Raw genomic sequence first — 20,828 nt, 5'->3', positions numbered from 1 at the left:
ATATTTGGTAAATAAAACTCACTGTCTCACAAGCAGAGAAGATGGTTTGTCAAGGCTGCTGCAACTAAAACATAAGAAATCTCCCCAAATAATCAAAGGTCGTTTTTTAATTATCTTCTGAAATGTTATCGAATCCTGTGGGCAACTGCTGCACTTTTCTTTGCACTTCTCTTTTATACATAAAACTGATGACACCAGTGCTGAGATATCTCACCGTAGTTTATGTTTCTCCTCTTCCCACAGGCCAGAAAGAGAAGGTCAGTCCTGTGCTACAGGTCTATCTAATTAATTGTTCAGTTAACACATGTAGAATTAATTGTGAGTGCAAGGAACAATCTACAGCCTGTTTATTGAGCTCTTTTGGTCAGAAAATGCTAAAAAGTGTATTGTTCACTTTTCTTATAAATATTATTTTTGTTGTTATCAGCTGTTGGCTGGAACTTGGAATCATGGTGACAACAGCAATAGCATTTCAGAGAGACCTAAAATGTCTGCACATGATTCAAATTTCTCTCATGGCAATGGATTCTGGATGTGTGACCTAAACAGAGGCTATTTTAAAAAGGTATAGCTTATTAAACCAAATACAGTATAGCCAATTAAACCAAAAGGTGATCAAAACTGAACACAATCAGGTTTATGGGTGCATAAAGCAGTGTATGGAAGCAAAGTGGAGGACAGAATACCTTTCGCACATTGGGACACATGAACTTTCACATGATCCTTTTGAGGGATAGTAAGTAACATGACGGTGTACTCTATAAAGTACTGCAGAAAATGTTGGTGCTATCTAAACACACAATAATAAGAATAATTAACTTTTACATTATCATTTTCACTGAGCAAAGTAATATAAATTAGGACATAAGGATATGCAGCACTTACTTGGCTTCTAATGCAAGGGCTACAATTCCAGCCGCCATAGGAGCTGATGCTGATGTTCCAGTGTGACTGTCTGTACAGCGCTGCCGTAGATCTGTGGTTATCTGAAACATAATATTTACTTTTTATTTGCTTTTAATTAGGCGTTACAAGTGTCATATGTGGCTCCTGCGTTTAGTGCTGCAGGAGATGGAACTTAGTAGTTCAAGGTGTGGCCTTTAAATGGCAAACCACACAAACAGATACTGTACATATTACCTTACTTGCTTAATTCTTTACTTGCTAAAATACTTGTATATATGTTGGCACTTTTGATTTTCTCCCAAGCTCCCTCCCCCCCCCCCCCCCCCTGTTCTGTACTGTCACTCAGGTGACATTTCATCCCATTTCAACTTTTAAATTATGCAGTCACCTCTATGTTTATTGGAATGTGAGAATGCAGTTTAATTATGGTTGCATATTTTCTATTAGATGAAATAGAAAGCTGAAGTTGAAATAGGAAGGAGTCATACCACCAGTGTAGTGAAGTCATGTGTGAGTCTCAAGAATTAAAAGTAGTACAATTTTTTGGCAGGTGAAACAATTCCCATATTCATTCTATAAATATTTCAATATACAATGCAATGGTGTGGTAAGCTGTCTCCCTGGAGCTTTTTGGAAGACCTTTAATATTTATTTTAAAGCTATCAGTTATCTCTCTCAATGGTCCTCGTCTGAGACTCACTGTAATAGCTGCAATGTAACCGTAACTGTTTTTATTTTCTACTCTTCCCTATCCATGTTCTTTAGTTTTCTCACAGTCATCTTTCCTGTTGTATCTTGGTATTGTTTTATTTGCTGACTGACCCCTTTATGTGCACTTGGCACAAAATATGTTATTCAACTGTGTTTTGATCTATACTTCCATTCTCTGTCCACGTCATTTATTTGTGAAATACTTATTTGGAAAACACCACTGAAAACGTTAGCCCTTTTTACATGAATAATAATAATAAACATCACTTGCACTAAAAATGAATGTTTAATTCAAATATTCAAAATCCCAAGGCTAGGTTTACAGTGGTCAGTTGTATAATGCATGCATTATAATGAATGTGAACTTCAATGGAGACTGGATATAGACTTTAATACAAAGCCTGCATGTAGCCAGTTAGAATAATGCGATCAGTTACAATGCAGTACTGTGAACAAGCCAATAGAATTGTATAGACAGGGAGTTGGCATGCTGAATTATTCTGCAACACAACTGTGAACTAGGCCAAATGGGCTCAGGACAGCAGCCTTAAACTGGGAGAATATATAGGCAGGGATATGACCTAATCCCCCACGACTGCCAGTGGGGATAAAGTAGAAAATCCGTTGTAAGGTCAGCACCACCATCAAAGTATGAAAACCTCTTTTATTGAAAAAACATGTTAAAAAGCCTGACATTGACTGTATATGCCCCAGCCCCGCTGTTTCAATCAAAAGCACTCTATCTGGCCATGCAGCTACTATTTCCTATATACTACTATATACTGGTCACACCGCATGTTAAAGAGCTGCTGCCCAAAACAGCTGGAATGCTTTTTAATATGTTTTTTAAATTAAACAAGCTTTTTATACTTTCATGGTGGTGCTGACCTTCTAAAGGTGGCCATACACTGGTCGATTTTCCATCAGATCGACCAACAGATAGATCCCTCTCTGATTGAATCTGATCAGAGATGGGATCGTATGACTGCCTTTACTGCAAACAGATTGTGAATCGATTTCAGCATGAAATCGATTCACCATCTGTGAAGCTGCCGCTGCCCCCCCCCCCCTGCATACATTACCTGATCCGGCCGGCGTGAGCCCCCCGGTCTCCGCTGCCTTCTTCTCTGCGCTCGGCTCCAGGGATCCAGCTTCACGTCCGGGGAAGTTTAAACAGAGGGTGCTCTACTGTTTAAACTTCCTGTTGCGACAGGAAAAAGTGAAGCCTGCCAGAACCCAGCGTAGAAGGAGCAGCGGGGACACGCGCCGGCGGAGCAGGTAATGTATTGCCGCTAGCGTCGGTCGTCGGACATTCAAACGCCGCTATCGACACACTCCCGACCCGCCAGCGATCAAGTGAAATCTTCCGCGATGGGGACGATCGATTTCGGACGGAAATCGTTTGTTCAGTCAGCGTTTGCGCAACGATTTCACAGCAGATTTGATCACAGTGATCAAAACTGCTGTATATCAGCGGGAAAATCGTTAGGTGTATGGGCCCCTTAAGTGGAATATCCACTCACTGACAGTAAATCTGTATCCAATCATCCTTACTGCCTTGTGTTCATTGCCCCTCCCCTAATACGGGCAGCAAAGAGCAGATAGCAGATAGTACTCTTGCCTTGCAGCGATGGGTCCTCAGTTCAAATCCCAGTCAAGGCACTATCTGCGTGGAGTTTGTCTGTTAACCACGTCTCTAAGTAAGTTTCCTCCGGGCACTCCGGTTTCCTCCCACATCCCATAAACATATAGATAAGTTAACTGGGTTCCTCCTAAATTGGCCTTAGACTACGATACATACACTACACAATACATACATAGACATATGACTATGGTAAGGATTAGACGGTGAGCTCCTCTGAGGGACAGTTAGGGACAAGACAAGGGGCTTGATTCACTATGCGGTGCTAACCTACTTAGCACGTCCAAAGTCTTTAGGCACGCTAACCAGGGTGCTAAGTAGGTTAGCACCGGTTCTCTAAATCAGATCTCAAAGTCCTATGCGCGCGCTAAGTCCCATAGGGTTTAATGGGCACTTTGCGCGGAGCTCTGTGCAGTGCACACGTAAAGTTTTACACGCATAAAGTTTTGCGCGTGTAAAGTTTTGCGCGCGAAAAGCTCGTGTAGACTTGCTAAGGGGGTTTTCACAGGCGTGCTAACAGTTAGCACTGCTTTGTGAATCAAGCCCATTGGGCTTGATTCACAAAGCGGTGCTAACCCAGTTAGCACGCCTAAAGACTTTGGGCATGATAACTAGGGTGCTAACTAGGTTAGCACCCTTTTTGTAAATCAGATCGTGCACAAAGTCCTGCATGCACCATGTGACGTTAAGGTTGCACCCAATGCAACCTTATCGCACCAACAAAACAGACAAATGATAAGCGCTCAAGGATGCACCTGAATTGTGAGCCATCAGCGGCAATGCAGAGCCCCCTAGGGCTGAATACATGCCTCTAATGCAAAACAGATGCAAAATTATGTGCTAACTCTAATCTAAAAATTTGAGAGTGAATTTAAAACAGTGAAGGCAGCTAGCCACTAGTATACTTACATTCAAGTTTGCACAGTGGGAGACATGGCAGCGCTTTCAAACAACCTCATACCTGAATGATTTAACTGCAATGGTGAGCAGAGCTCCAGAAACTGGACTAAATTACACACCCAGCATACACTACAGGCAAAGAGAGGGAGGGGGAATTAGTGATTAAGCTGCATCAGTGGGCAGAGCTCCAGAAACTGGACTATATTGCACACCCTGCATCACTATAGACCAAGGGGGGGTGTTAGCTTCAGTGATAATTAGTGCACAAATTATGACCTAATAGACTTCCCCACGGCGGTGACGTACCCCCTTGGGGAAGACCTACCTCTAACCTAGCAATAAAAACATAATTCCTTGTGCTGCTATTCATAAATGGTATACACATTTCATAAGACAAACAAAACAGACAAATGATAAGCGCTCTCTTTGCCTGTAGTGTATGCTGGGTGTGTAATTTAGTCCAGTTTCTGGAGCTCTGCTCACCATTGCAGTTAAATCATTCAGGTATGAGGTTGTTTGAAAGCGCTGCCATGTCTCCCACTGTGCAAACTTGAATGTAAGTATACTAGTGGCTAGCTGCCTTCACTGTTTTAAATTCACTCTCAAATTTTTAGATTAGAGTTAGCACATAATTTTGCATCTGTTTTGCATTAGAGGCATGTATTCAGCCCTAGGGGGCTCTGCATTGCCGCTGATGGCTCACAATTCAGGTGCATCCTTGAGCGCTTATCATTTGTCTGTTTTGTTTGTCTTATGAAATGTGTATACCATTTATGAATAGCAGCACAAGGAATTATGTTTTTATTGCTAGGTTAGAGGTAGGTCTTCCCCAAGGGGGTACGTCACCGCCGTGGGGAAGTCTATTAGGTCATAATTTGTGCACTAATTATCACTGAAGCTAACACCCCCCCTTGGTCTATAGTGATGCAGGGTGTGCAATATAGTCCAGTTTCTGGAGCTCTGCCCACTGATGCAGCTTAATCACTAATTCCCCCTCCCTCTCTTTGCCTGTAGTGTATGCTGGGTGTGTAATTTAGTCCAGTTTCTGGAGCTCTGCTCACCATTGCAGTTAAATCATTCAGGTATGAGGTTGTTTGAAAGCGCTGCCATGTCTCCCACTGTGCAAACCTTATCGCACCGCAATGCAACATTTTGCGTGCACCGTGATGTGCGCGTGCAAAGTTTTGCGTGCGGGACTTTGCGCGCGTGTTAGGCTTGGTGGTATATTCTCCACAGTCAGCACGTGGTGTATATCCTGACGTGAAGGCGGTACACACGCTAGCACAAGGAACCAGGATATCCCCAGTTTAGTGAAGGAGAGGACTGACTCCAACAGGAGATGTGGTGCACAGAGCAGGCGTAGATCCGAACAGCCACAAACAATCCTTTCACTATAGTGGCTCAGCGCAAGGTAGCGCTGAGTACATAAACCAGAACTCAGAAGATCAGGACAGGTAACGGAGTGAACGCTTGTTGGACTAATCACTGCTTAAGTGGCAGCAAGCATCCATAACAGGACAGACTGGAATGAGGCAGCCAATGTGATTGCAGCGGTGGCGTGCCTCACAAGGACAGAACAGAATAGTCGTGAATTAGAGTCAAAGAAGGCAGACGTAATACCCACAAATATACAATAGGTATGATTCCCTAGCGTACTACGATTACAGCTATCAATGAAACTACAAACGACTGACTGACATATGTATATATCAGCGATAAACCAATATATGACATAAGCAAGAAACACGAACTAAGAAGTGGAGCAGGACAAGGAACAAGACTAAACTAGCTAAGCACGAGTGATCACGATACGCGCAACCTACCAAAATGTGCTGGAAACTGACTGACTGAACACAGGATATAAACAGTTTGAGTACGTATATATCAGTGACACTGATGTATTAACGTAACACGAATACAAGAAAAATAACAAATACGCTAGTATGTGTATATATTGGCGATGAACCGATATATGATGCAAGACTAGCAAAGTAACAATTACTGATAAACAGAACAGGACTTAGAAGGACGCACTGACCCCTTTGCAGGAGTCAGTGCAGTCCACACAAGATCTAGGAGCGAAGGGGGCCCAGGCAGAGTAACAGACTGATCTGAAACTATGGTAACCCGAGGAGCCCTGCAGGAAACAGATCTTTATACTGAGGTCATCCAATGGGAGCAGACATGCAGATTCCCACACAGGTGAATGGTAATTATTCAATCCTGAGCTGGCCAAAACTGCAGAGCCACTGCAGATGGAATCAGCAACTAGTTTGAGTGCAAACCAAATTATGCAAGCAAATGCATGTAATGACATCAAAAACTGCTTGTCTTCAGTAAAACTGCAGCCAGCAGTACATGCTGCAGACGTGATCATAACAGCGTGAGTGCTATTTATCACGCCCAAACTGACTTTAGGCGTGAAGAGGGGCTTTTCACAAGCGTGCTAACAGCACCGCTTTGTGAATAAGGCCCTATATATTCTGTACAGCACTGCAGAAGATGTCAGTGCTATATAAATACTAAATAATACTACTTCCCTTTGGCTCCCACTTCATGTGTTGTTGCATCCTCTGGTAATGTGAGGGAATAGCTTGAGACTGCAATATGTACAGAAGTTTTGCACTAATGCAGAACACACCACAATGAAGGGTGGGGGAAAGATGATCTGCTACTTCTACATTGATTTTGTGACATTTGTAATGTCCATTTGTAATTTGCCCACCTCCAGCCACTGTCAGTGTCCACCTGGAACAGAACAAGCACTACCACCCAGAAGATACACATGTTCATGCAATAAATTAGATTGTGCGGCCTAAACTGACGCAAACATTTTCATGTACAAATATAGTAGTATATGTACTAGCACTAACACATACTAGCACGTAAAAACAGGGCCTAAATCTAAGCTACAGTGTTTGGTCATGTGATTCTTTCTGATCATAGCATTACTGCACTTCTAGAGAAACCTTGGAGGGTACTAGTGGGAGAGACCTGGATGAAAGAGTTAAGAAAAAAATGTGTTCTCCCAGCATATGGGCCTCACCAAAGCAGGGAGCACATGAATGTGTAGCATTTTGTGGTCAGCATCTACTGCTTGTTACTAAAACAACTGTGAGATTAAACTAATTAATTACTCTCAAAAGATAAAAATTGTTTCATACTGCTATTTTCGCAGCTAAACAAGGAGTTCAGATTTAACTCCTGCCTTGGAATGGAGTTCAATAACCCCAGCCCATAAAATTCCCACAATCACAATTTCCTTTAAAAATAATTTTAGATTATAACCTGTTTAGTTCATCTTGTGTTATGTAACATATCAATATTAAATACTGCTCCATAAATTCAAGGGAGTAATTTTCCCCTTTCGTGTCATACCCTTAGTTCAGATCCAGTAAATAAGTCTGAAATGTGACTATATAGGCTTCTTCAGGATTAAATGGTTTATTTTAAACATTTTATTCTGGTACATTTAGCTTTCCAGCCAGTGCCAGAACATCTGTATTCAGACCACAGAAAGCTTAGTGCAAATCCAATATTATTGTTTTTGTAACAACACTTCCGTAGTTCATTTGGAACATAATTGTATTTTTTTCTTTTAGTAAACATGGCAAGGCTGTCACAGCACCAGATGCTGCCATCTGAGGGCAGGTTTGTTTTCATAGCCTCTTTTCATGAAGTTGTGTAATAATTTATTAACATTCATGTGCCTCACAATGTAACATCTCAGTCCAAATTTCAAAGCGGGTGATGTAGTTCTTTGTTCTCAAATTCATCACTTTTGTGTATATATCAAAATGGGAATGCCATCTATCCCTATGTGTCATAACGAATTTTAATTATGTATATAATTGAAAGCACAGCTGCAGCTATTGTATAATGCACAAAATACAGAAGTACTAACATTTTAGTTCTTCAGAACTTCATAACCATAATTGTTATTTATACCTACTAAAAATATGTTTGTCACAAAAAAACTCATCCAGTGTCTTCCACAGCTGTCTGTAGAGCAGCTTCTAGACTTCGTAGATTGACAATTGCTTGGTTTAGAATGCCCAGAGCTCACAGGTGAAGATCATTACAACCTTTGAACTGCTGCCTCTCTATTCACTTTTATAGCTGTTTATATAACATATACATATGCCACCACCTACTCCTCTGGGCAAAATCAGTCCAATGGCTGTACACCATTGATGCTACCAGGGTCTCAGTGATATCACATGGGATGAGTTATTTATATCACTTGGTTCTCAAAAATGTCACTGCTCTGTTATTGGCCCATTTACTATGTCCACAAGTTGGTTTGCCTTAAAGGGGAACTTCAGCCTAAACAAACATTAAGTTACATTAGTTATGTTAATTAAAATAGATAAATAATATCATCTCTTACCCACCCTGTTTTAAAAGAACAGGCAAATGTTTGTGATTGCAGGGGGGTAGCCATCTTTTTCATGGGGCAGCCATCTTTTTGGTTGAAAGGAGGTGACAGGGAGCATTAGACACAGTTCCAATTGTCCTGATCACCTATCCCAGCTGCGCGCACTAGGCTTAAAGTCTCAATTTCAAAATGTAAAAAAACGAATTTGCGCCAAAACAGCAAACGGAGAACTAAAACATCAGAAATCCCATCATGCTTTGCGCAGCATCAGGGGAAAATGCCCGTTCAGTTTTCTTCAGTGCAGCTAAAAATGAGGCTTGGGTAAGAAAAACAAAGTTCTGATGCTGTGAAACTGTTAAAGAAACACCATGCCTTTTCAGTGCTGCTGAGTAGATTTTTATTCTGGATGTTCACTTCAAAGGGTCACAAAAAAATAGTAAAATTCAAAGTGCATGTGTATACGTATGTATAAAATGTGCATTTGTCCCAGAGTAAAAATGCACTACAAATTAATTCTTTCCTATGTTGCTGTTACTTACAGTAGTCAGCAAAATCCTGACAGATCTGACATGCTTTGGAGTAGCCCATTTCCTCATGGAGGGTTCTCAAGGTATTTTTAATATTTTTAAAAGCACTTACTGAACAGCAGTTGCTCAGTCCAGCTGCCAAAATAGTGTGCAATAGTGTGCTGACTGACATCCTTATACAGATCCTTTCCATGAGTGCTCTTCTAAAGAATAAAGGAAATACTATAATTTTTAGGTAGTGACTACAACAAGTGACAGCAACATAAGAGAAAAGCAATGTATGGTGCCTTTTACTCTGGGAGAAATGTACACAATATATATATATACATTCCTTAAAGGGAAGGTGTAATGGATAGCGGAGATACCGCCGCAACAGCAAGCGCCATGGCGGCTATCTCCGCGCCGCAGCCGGCGGTTTCTGCCGCACAGTTACATGCTGGTGCTTTGCCTGGTCCTTCTATCGCTCATAGACTAAGGGCTACTCGCGCGCGCGGAGCGAAAGGACCTTTATGCATCTAGATGGGGAGTCAGCTAATCACTCGGTCAGCTGACTCCAGCTATGCTCTGGATTGGCTGAGTGATTGGGGCGGCGCTATAGAGCGCGTTTAGTATATATAGGACCTGACTGTCAGTTGTCCTGCGTCTTCTGTTGCATATGCTACGTGTTAGCACTCAGACCTAGTCAGATCCCAAAGTGTGCTAGAACCAGCTGGAGCTGTGGATCCACACTTAGCCAGATTCTGTTGATAGCTTAAAGTACTAATTGAATTGTATTATTTGTTATGACCTAGTTTGACTATTCTTCTGCTCTCTGATTCAGTACCTTTGCCTATCTGATATAAGTTGCCGACTCTGCCTGAACTACTACTCTGATTTAGCTTCCTGTCTCTGTACCGTATCTGTCCGTGTGTTGCTGAACCTGCTTGTCTGACTCTTCTGCTCTCACCAGGGAGCTTAGTCCTGGTGAGGGACTCTCAGTTTAGTTATCACCTGCTCCTCAGGTAGATAGCTGCAGTATAGTCTGAATCACCTGCTCCTCAGGTAGATAGCTGCAGTATAGTCTGAATCACCTGTTCCTCAGGTAGATAGCTGCAGTATAGTCTGAATCACCCGCTCCTCAGGTTGATAGCTGCAGTACAGTCTTCATCACCTGCTCCTCAGGTTGCTAGCTGCAGTACAGTCCTTATCACCTGCTCCTCAGGTTGATAGCTGCAGTACAGTCCTAAGCACCTGCTCCTCAGGTGACTAGTTAATACAGCACTGTCGGGATCCTCTGCCCCTCAGGGAATCACTGGCTGCAGTACAGTCTGAATCACTCGCCCATCGAGTGATCACTCTACATTGTCTCACTGTGTATCACCCGCTCCTCTAGTGAAACTATCACCATTGCTCTGAGTCTCCAGCCTTCTGGGGTACTGAGTACTGTGTTCCTTAGAGATACCCCGTTCCACCAGCGCCTCTGGGATAGTGGGTATCTCCTCCAATATTACTGTTGCACCAAAACATTATCTTACACCTGTGTGTCCTGTGTCTTGCTATACTTGTATTATTGGTAATTCTGCAGGTCACCACATAATCAGGTATAACATCTGTATTATTGGTGATACTGCAGATCACCACATAATCAGGTATAACATCTGTATTATTGGTGATACTGCAGATCACCAATAATCAGAAAATCCGTGCTTGCTGACACCAATCGTTACAGAAGGTCCAAGCAAAATGTAAAAATGAGTTTCACTTACCTGGGGCTTCTACCAGCCCCATGCAGCCATCCTGTGCCCTCGTAGTCACTCACTGCTGCTCCAGTCCCCCGCTGGCAGCTTGCCGACCTCGGAGGTCGGCGGGCCACAATGCGTACATTTTTACGCATTGCCGCTAGTGAAGGAACATTTACACATACATTTTTACGCATTACTAGTTCAATGCGTACATTTTTACGCGTTGAACCACTAACACGTAAAAATGTATGTGTTAATGTTCCTGCACTAGCAGGTATGCGTAAAAATGTACGCAATGCGGCCCCCTGACCTCCGAGGTCGGCAAGCTGCCAGCGGGGGACTGGAGCAGCAGTGAGTGACTACGAGGGCACAGGATGGCTGCATGGGGCTGGTAGAAGCCCCAGGTAAGTGAAACTCATTTTTTTTTATTTTGCTTGGACCTATCCTTTAAATTAATATGCTTTCTGGGTGTGTGTGAGACAGCTTAACCCCCATAATTTTCCTGATGGCTTGCTCATTATCTGACCCCTGATGAAGTAGTTCCTCCACTATGAAATGCATCACAACTTTCCTTTAGTATGCCAGAAGGGCGCCTTACGATCCCGCCATCAGATCTGTTGCTATTTATATATGCTCACTGATATCCTGTACTATTATGTACTATTGATTTCTTGTATAATTATCATAATATGTATTCAATATTATGCCAACAATCTCTCTTTGTATGTATTAACTACTGCAGGCTGCATATAGTTATTCTATTTTTCCTTCCCAATCCAACAATTTTCACAAGTATATATGGATAGTATACTGTACTTGCCTAATCTTTGGGCATGAAGCTATTCATTAACTTCCTTTATCCCATTCTTGAATTTTTAACTACTGTACTGGCTAATCATCATTTTTATTACTTTCTAATATGTTTTTACATAGATACAAATGAAATTAAAAAATACATAAAAATATAACATTAAATACAAAAATATATATGTAAATAAAGAAAAATAAGCAAAATAGTTTTCCTAGCACCGCTTTTACCAATACCAATATTTAGTAATGGTAAAAACATTCTTATACTTTATAGCTGCTCTATTTAACAGGAAACTGTGATGTCTACAAATTCCAATGTATACTCAGAAGCCAACTTTTACAGCTCCAGACCACACACTAACTCAACAATAAACTCATGCAAAAGAAAACACTAAAAAATATAAACATCAATGACAGATTAGCTGACAAATGTTGTAAGCAAAGCAACCTGTAAATGCCAGGATATAAGTAATGCAGCCACAGCCGTTATGATTCTCTTGATTCTGTTAATAGCATTTGTTTGTTTGAGCTTTTTCTGGGCTCTACCCTAGATACTTGTGAAATATTTTCTTTTGCTGTGCAGGCTGTATTTCTGCTCTCTCAGGGTCATAAACAGTGGTTTGAGTAACCATTCTGAAGCACAACTTGGAAGGGAAGGAGGTTCCCCCAAAATATAAAACACTTTTTGAAAGTTAAGAGGAACTTACCTCAGGATAAAACATAGTTCAGACTAAAAAATGGTAGTTTATTGAAAACAAAAACAAGGCATTTCATGGGCATCTGCCCACGTCCTCAGGTCAGTGAGCAGGGTCTCAAGGTAAGTATCAGAACACCTGTAGGCTGACTGCCGCCATCTCACAGGAACACAAAATGGGTAGATTCTCTAAGGGTGAGTTTCCACTACATTCCAGTGTTGGTGCTTTTTTGTTCACTAACGAATGCAAAAAAACATTAAAACTGATGACCCATTTAAAGTCAATGAGCTGTTTCCATCGAAATGTATTTTTCATTCACAAGTGCGCAGAAAAAAAACTGACTGCAGGCCATTTTTCTCTGGACACTGTGTGCATTAGTACACTGACAAACTTTGCAAGGCTACGGAAAACATGTGTTAGATGGCGCACGACCACGCATGGTGTCCACAAATATGCGCATGAAAAGATGTAGCCAAACACCGCAGGAGGTAGTGGAAATTCAGCTGAAAGAGATTAGTGGAGGTAGTGGAAATTCAGCTGAAAGAGATCAGTCTGAAGTATAGTGATAAACATTTTACAAAGATCGGTCATAAAAAAGTCTTGCTGTTTTATCTCCCAGATAATTTAATAAGAATAGTCATGGTCACATGGCCCCATTTAAAAAAAATCAATTCAGATGTCACTTTAGTAGTTTCATATACCATTTGCAGATAAACATGTTGCATTTCCTGTGAACTACTTCAGAGGAGCTCACAGACATTTCTCCGCAGATTACTTTTCAGTTGGATTAAGTAATGCCAGAAGTTTTATGTCTGCCTCAGGCCATCTTAAAAAGGCATCGCTATTTATATATACTATTATGGAACAAGCATGCTCATCACGACCTCGGAATCACAGGTAACCGTGATTACGGGACGATTTGAGCAATCATGGGCTCGAAATTGTAATTCGTGATGAGCTGTGATCACAGATGGTGATTTAGAATGCATCTGTAATTTCATCCGCATTCGATCCCTAATCCCGGTTCACAGCCGTAATCACTAGTCGGAATTCCCTGATTACTTTAACGGTTAATAGCAAAGCCCCCATATATTAATGTTTTTTTTCCTTTTATGTTCAGAGTGTGGGAATTTTTTTTTTTTTAAATTGACATGGTGTCCCCCCATCTGAGCCTTGCTAACCCACTGTCCCCCATGCAGACTGGGAAAGCCAGAATTCGGAGCCCCGGCTGAGTGGGGCTTCCCACCCTGAGCTATACCAGCCCACATGGTCCATGGTATGGGGGTGGCCACACACCGCCACGGCACACACCACCACCAGCCGCACAGCTCTAGCTACAGTATACTAAGTATAGCTAGAGCTAAAGCATCTTTAAATTTTGGCTCCAAGCCCCCCCCCCCCCCCCCCATACCATGTGGGCTGGTATAGCTCAGGGTGCTAACCCCCATTTGGCTAGGGCTCCGCATTCTGGATATCCCAGCCTGCATGAGGGACAAGGGGTTAAATAGGTTCGGGAGGGGGGACCCCATGTCATTTTTTTTTATTTCCCACACTCTGAACATTAAAAAAAATACATTTATATACATGGTAATACATTATCTGTCATTTTAGCGCTGTGACTTAGCTATTTTTTCCCTCTAACTTTAAAATCGATTTTCTCAAAAACTATTAGGTCTTTCTGATTTTTTTCTCGTTTCCACTTTTCTTCTTAACATACCCTGCAAATGTGGTATTTCTAGCCGGTGCGGGGGCTTTGCTATTAACAGTTAAATTAACCATGGAATTCCGACTCGTAATCACAGGTGTAATGCATAATTTAGACTTGTGATCACATTCTAATTCGGAACTCCATCTCCATCTGTAATTACGATCACGGCTGATCTGGAAGTGGGTGGAGCCGTGATCAAAACCACTCAAATCCAGAATTGGGGGTATCCAAGCATCCCTGTTATGGATCACTGCAGGGGATACATTTAAAGTTATTATTATGTTTAAAAATATAATGAGGGCCTTCTAACACAAAAAGCAGTGTCTCTTCCTCGCCACTCCCCAGGCATTCCACTAGGTACTGCATTAGGGCTACTCTTAATACTCTGTCTACTGTGCAATGGAGCGTCGTGTGGAAGATACCTCAGGAAACCTTTTCTATCTGTAGGAATAGACAGCCACTTTGATTACATGGACTATACCACCCCTACGCCACTGCAGGTAGCAATAGTGCCAAGCACCACTACCTTTGTAAGTCCTTAAACTTTAGGCCAATCAATAAAAAAAATATACTTATTAATTTGCCCAGGGCTCTTCTGCTCCTATCACCAAGCCCAGAGTGGCCAAGATAATTGGGTAGAGGGCATAGTTTGAGTCTTGGATTATGTTATGTTATTTATGCTTCAGACTATATATTTTCAGTTGCAAAGAGTATTTATATGTTATGTTTCTTTTGAAAACTTCAATAAAAACTATTGAAGCAAAAAAATATATACTTATTCCTTTGTTCCCATGTGAGGTTTAATCTCACTATCAAAGTATTATCATACGCCTGGTTATAATAACATCTTAGAAGTGACCCATTCTTGGTAACAGTGATGCAATCATACCACTGTGTATAATTATAATGAGTTTTGCTCATGTAGTGGATGTGTAAATATTTAATCAATTGTCAAACGTCAATCTAGTCCCCGCTTCAGGGTAGGAGGGAACATGGTGTGATTTTCTAAATTAGTGGCTTTTGTTTGTGTGTGCGTGTGTGCGTGTTTGTGAGTGTAATATATATATATTTAAATAATTTCAATAGAGAAAATGTCCATTGAGTGCTTTTAATGTAACAAGTTAATCGTGTATATAATTTTTCAAATAGTTATAACACGGCTTATGATAGCACTATGTTTATCTGCTAATATAACCCATTTAACCAGTTCTGGATCCTTGGGAGGAATATCTACTCCCCTAATAATTTCACTTGCAGATCAGGGGCATAGATATGTTTATCTGTTTCTTTGTACTTGCAGCCCGATCGCTCTTGGTGATTAGGAACAAGTATTCTCAAAGCCAATAAAAGTGTCTGTAATGAATGATCATCGACATCAGCGATATGCCTGTACACTTCCTGTGTACTGTTCACAGTTTACAGGACAAAGTGTGGGGACATCTAGTGGACAAAAATTCAAAATACACTTACATACATTAAGTGAAAGCATTCAAAAAAATACATAATTAGTTATCTTAGGGACTTTTTTAATATGTTTGTCATGAGGGTATATTACTGTTATTTGTGCAAATAATGGCTTGTAATTATGAATATGTAGTATGAAGACACACAAAATGGAAAAAATACACTTTTATTCCCAATTACAATATTGTAACAATATTGTCATCATACATTTTGCTAGGGACATGATTTAAATGTTGTAATAATCAGGACAAATAGGCAAGTAAAAAGTGCAGGTTTTATCTACAGAAGCACTTTTTATTTTTAAACTATAATCGCTGAAAACCCATAAAAAAAGTCATTTTTCTTTTTAAAATGAATAGGAAATCAAATAATTCTTAGCAAAAAGTACCACCCAATAAAACCTAGTTGTCCAGCAAAAATCAATACATAGGTCATTTTGGTGTGATAAGTAGCGATAAAGTTCTTGCAAAATAAATGAGAGGAATGTGATACGTGAATAGAGATGTGACGAACTGTTCGCCCGGCGAACATCTCGGGAGGTTTTACTACTTCCGGGTCGCTCTGACCTGGAGTAGTACGCCTGCGTTGCCCGGCGGAGCGCGTCCTAGATCGCGCTCCTGTTGCCGGGCACTCTCTGCACATGAGCGTGATGCCGTTCATGACTTCACGCACATGCACAGAAAATGCCCGGCAACAGGAGCGCGATCGAGGACGCGCTTCGCCGGGCAGCGCAGGCGTACTACTCCGGGTCAGAGCGACCCGGAAGTAGTAAAACCCCCATGGATTCAGAGATGTTCGCCAGCGAACGGTTCGGGAACCATTCGTCACATCTCTATATGTGAAAATTGTTGTGGTTTTTAAAAGGAAATAACCTGTGGTAGGGAAGTGTTTAAATCCCTTTCGGAATTGTAGTTAATCCTCATAGGGAAACAAATATATAAGTGCATTTAATCAAGGAAGGCGGTATTAACCCTCCTGGCGATCTATTAAAAACCGCCAGGGGGCAGCGCTGCCGTTTTTTTGCTTTTTTTTTTTCTTTAAAATCATGTAGCGAGGGCTCGCTACATGATAGCCGCTGCTCAGCGGCATCCCCCCAGCCCCTCCGATCGCCTCCGGCGATAGGCGATCAGGAAATCCCGTTCAAAGAACGGGATTTCCTGGAGGGCTTCCCCCGTCGCCATGGCAACGGGGCGGGATGACGTCACCGACGTCATGGACGTCGTGACGTCTAAGGGAGACCCGATCCATCCCTTAGCGCTGCCTGGCGCTGATAGGCCAGGTAGCACAGGGGTCTAGGGGGGGGGGGGGGCTCTGCGGCAGCACGGATAGTGGCGAATCGACGCGGGGCGGCGGCGATCGGTGTGCTGACGCAGCTAGCAAAGTGCTAGCTGCGTTCAGCAAAAAAAAAAAATTACGCAGATCAGCCCAGCAGGGCCTGAGAAAACCTCCTGCGCGGCTTACCCCGGGGTTACCGCCAGGAAGGTTAAAGAATTACATTCTCCAATTTTTCTTACATTGATATGCATTGACTAGCAATAACATATATATAAAACAAAATTCTTCCTGCTGCAGCTAACCGAAATTGTATATAAGTATGTGTTTGTGGATAGGCAGATGTGACAAGTCCACAATTTATCAGAATGCTTCAGATTTACATACAAGGTGCCTAGATCCAGAATTGTGGTTCCTGTCCATTGATATGTTTAGCCAGTGCTACTTGCATGATAGTTACATGCAATGGAAATGCTGTGGATGCAGAAGGACACAATTTTTAAACCCATGTTTAGCAGTTCCAAGATGAACCTCTACTGCACATAGCTGCTAAGCAGACTATTTATCCTATTAGCAAATCACCACGAAATCAGACTGTTTTCCCAGTGCCTTTTAACTTTCTTTACTATAGATATGTAGTGCACTGACACTGTATTTCATTGACAGTACTACAAGAAAAACATCTGAAACAGAGGGTGGCCCCTCTTCCACCACCAGGTGGCACTGTAACACTGACATTGATCTTCTGAGTCCCGATCACGTGTAATACCATGTGATCAGAACTCAGAAAAGGTCAAAGTCACATACTGCACACTGTGAATACAAACTAAAGAAATCCAGGCTTGATAAATAGGCTTGATGTATGGTGCTGCCCACGGTCCTGATTGCAGAACAGTGGCAGCAATGCTATAGCAATCATGCACTTGAGGATAGCAACATGCAAAATGTTAATGTTGTGTATTCAATAAATGTGATGTACAAAAAAGCCTTTCAAGAAAATGAAATAAACTCTTTATTATTGTACACATGTTTTAATAATTTGTTGTTTGTTTTGTATAAGAGTTGTCAGTTCCTCTGTGAGCTGGGTATTGGCCAGTGATTACTGGAAAGCGTTATAGTACTGTTTACTAACAACCCCAAAAAATGCAGCTGCTGAATATTTTTTACACTCCTACTGACATTTTTGTTGCTTAGATTTGCTGTAATGTGAAATGAGAATCTCTTCTGCCAAACTATCAGAACAAATATTACAGCTTTGGCATGCTCCACTAAAACATCTGCAGTCTGATTTATACTTTATTGTCTTGGCTACCAGAGCAAGTGGATAATACCTAGAGAAATCTCCCTGACTGGAAAATCCATCAGGACTCTTTCAAAGGGGAGCTGTTGACAGGAGTTGGGGTGTTTAAGCATAATTACTAGAGAGATCTGAAACAAGGCTTTCAGCTATAAAGCATTCACTTTCACAGAGGTCTTCCATCTATCTTAAGAAGGAAATAAGAAGGGCATAAGACCACCAACAGGCAGGAAAACTTCAATAGCTGACATGATGTTCCAAATTCAATACCATGCTGGGATAGGCTCATTAATCACAACATGCTAGGAAGGATTGTCAGTATTAGGAAGTCAACATGTGCAGAGGAAGTAAGAGGCATTAGGGCCTGTCAAACACTGATATTTGCTTTCAATTTAAATGTACAGATCCTACATTTATACTGAAGTGATACTTTAAGATTGTTCCTAGTGAAATGTAAACAGTTCATATAAAGAAGCCTGCTGCAATATGTCTGATGTAATGATATAAACATGACCCTAACAGACCCTGTGATAGGAGGCAAGCCTTGCTGTGCCGTATACTGGCTACATACTGGGGTTGTGGAAAAAAATAAACACTGACTTTCTTTTACTCATTATCTTTCTGTTATTTACGTTTGGAAGAGGAAACTCTATAACTCAGTTCACCATGCACACGATAACCCAGCTTTCTCATACGGGTGAAAAGGCGATTGAGATTATTTATTTAAGATCTTTTACAGAAAGTAGCTTAATGAAAAGTGGGAACTAGTCATATTTTGGCTGGCTCTCGGCCCTTTTCCTTGTTTATGGTCTGAAGTTAAAAGATGAACTATGGATAGAACAAACAACCCTCTTTATCCCTACCATCCCCATTTTTCTCTCTTTTAGCTGTACAAGAAAAATGTGTCTGTTTACAGTAAATCAAGTTGGAGACTATTCATTGCTGTCCTCACGATCTCCTGCTGTGGGACAGACTCCAAAGCTGTATCCACAGAGGGTAATGGGAGCTACATCAGAATCACCTATTGCATCACAGCACTCGGTGTCCTATCAGGTAATATCCCCTGACTGTGGCACAATAGTATATCACAATAGTGAGTACACCTCTCACATTTCTGTAAATATTTTATTGTATCTTTTCATGCTGCTCAGGGCAGCACAGTGGCATAATGGTTAGCAAAATCACCTTGCAGCACTGGGTCCTCGGTTCAAATCCCAGCAAGGGCACTATCTGCACTGAGTTTGTATGTTCTCCCTGTGATGTCCTGCCACATCCCAAAACATACAGATAGTTCATTGGCTTCCCCCTAAATTGGCCCTAGACTATGATACATACACTACACAATATAGACATAGGACTATGGTAGGGACTAGATTGTGAGCCCCTCTGAGGTACAATAAAGTGACAAGATAATATACTCTGTACAGCGCTATGGAAGATGTCAGCGCTATATAAATACAAATAATAATGGGTCAACACTGAAGCTATGACAACTTGTTACAATATAAAGTAGTCAGCGTGTAGATTTGCTGCCCCTTCAAAATAACTCAGAAAATTAGCAATGGTTGGAACCTCCAAGATGGGTATTTTGACTGCACAGTTTGGAGAACGGCTGCATAGCCTGAAGCAGCAAGCTGCTGGACACAGCCACACTTTATAATGTGCTTCAGTAAAATGTTTATTTTGCTGTTTTGCTGGATTTCTGTGTCCACCTTGATACCTGGGGACACTGGTCTTGGCACACTGCTAACTTTGGTCCCTTGTTTATGGGTGGGTGCTTGCTTCACTCACATTGTTCCTTTTTACCTACAATTTGTAGACCGCTGGCAACAAAAGTGAGCACACACCTGAGTGAACAATGTTAAAATTGTCTCCAAAGTATGAATACATTGTGTGCCCATCATTATTATCCAGCACTGCTGTAACCCTCTTGGGCATAGAGTTCACTAGAGCTTCACAAGTTGCCCCTGGAATCCTCTTCCACTCTCTTAAAGTGAAGGTCCAGGGAAACCTTGAAAAAAATAAAAATCCCTATCCACTTACCTGGGGCTTCCTCCAGCCCGTGGCAGGCAGGAGGTGCCCTCGCCGCCGCTCCAGAGGCTTCCGGTCGTCTTCGGTGGCCGACCCGACCTGGCCAGGCCGGCTGCCAGGTCGGGCTCTTCTGCGCTCCATGGCCAGGCTCTTCTGCGTCCCAGGTGGGCGCGCTGACGTCATCGGGCGTCCTCCGGGCTGTACTGCGCAGGCGCAGAACTACTGCGCCTGTGCAGTACAGCCCGGAGGACGTCGCGCCGGCGTGGGACGCAGAAGAGCCCGGCCATGGAGCGCAGAAGAGCCCGACCTGGCAGCCGGCCTGGCCAGGTCGGGTCGGCCACCGAAGACGACCGGAAGCCTCTGGAGCGGCGGCGAGGGCACCTCCTGCCTGCCACGGGCTGGAGGAAGCCCCAGGTAAGTGGATAGGGATTTTTATTTTTTTCAAGAGTTCCCTGAACCTTCCCTTTAAAGACCTTGCGTTCCTCCAACTTCCCTTTGAGGATGCCCCACAGATGCTCAATGGGTTTAGGTCTGGATACATGCTTGGCCAGTCCAGCACACATTGGGGCAGACATTTATACACCCCACTATCCATTCAAAACTCTTCCATTCACTCCCTTGCTGTCCCTGAACACAATAATCGTATTTTTACTGGTTAAAGCTATGGTCAGAAGAGGGAAGACAGAAAGCTCTGAAGACGCAGCATGTCCCATGTACTTTAGAACTAACTTGTGTCGGCAAATGAAAGATGAACCCTAGACAAGCT

At 42.1% G+C, this 20,828-nt stretch overlaps 1 protein-coding gene across 4 annotated transcripts in view; it reads right to left on the bottom strand.

The window, feature by feature from the left end:
• PCSK5 (proprotein convertase subtilisin/kexin type 5) overlaps positions 1–20,828 on the bottom strand; it is a 639,880-nt gene that overhangs the window by 322,536 nt on the left and 296,516 nt on the right. For all 4 annotated transcript variants that reach the window (XM_068236619.1, XM_068236638.1, XM_068236648.1 and 1 more), the window contains exon 9: positions 886–986. In XM_068236619.1, the coding sequence (XP_068092720.1) occupies positions 886–986 (101 nt within the window). The remainder of the gene's footprint in view (positions 1–885; positions 987–20,828) is intronic.

The sequence above is a fragment of the Hyperolius riggenbachi genome, chromosome 1 (genome assembly GCF_040937935.1).
Source record: "Hyperolius riggenbachi isolate aHypRig1 chromosome 1, aHypRig1.pri, whole genome shotgun sequence".
Taxonomy (NCBI): domain Eukaryota; kingdom Metazoa; phylum Chordata; class Amphibia; order Anura; family Hyperoliidae; genus Hyperolius; species Hyperolius riggenbachi.
This window is presented reverse-complemented; position numbering and strand designations above follow the sequence as displayed.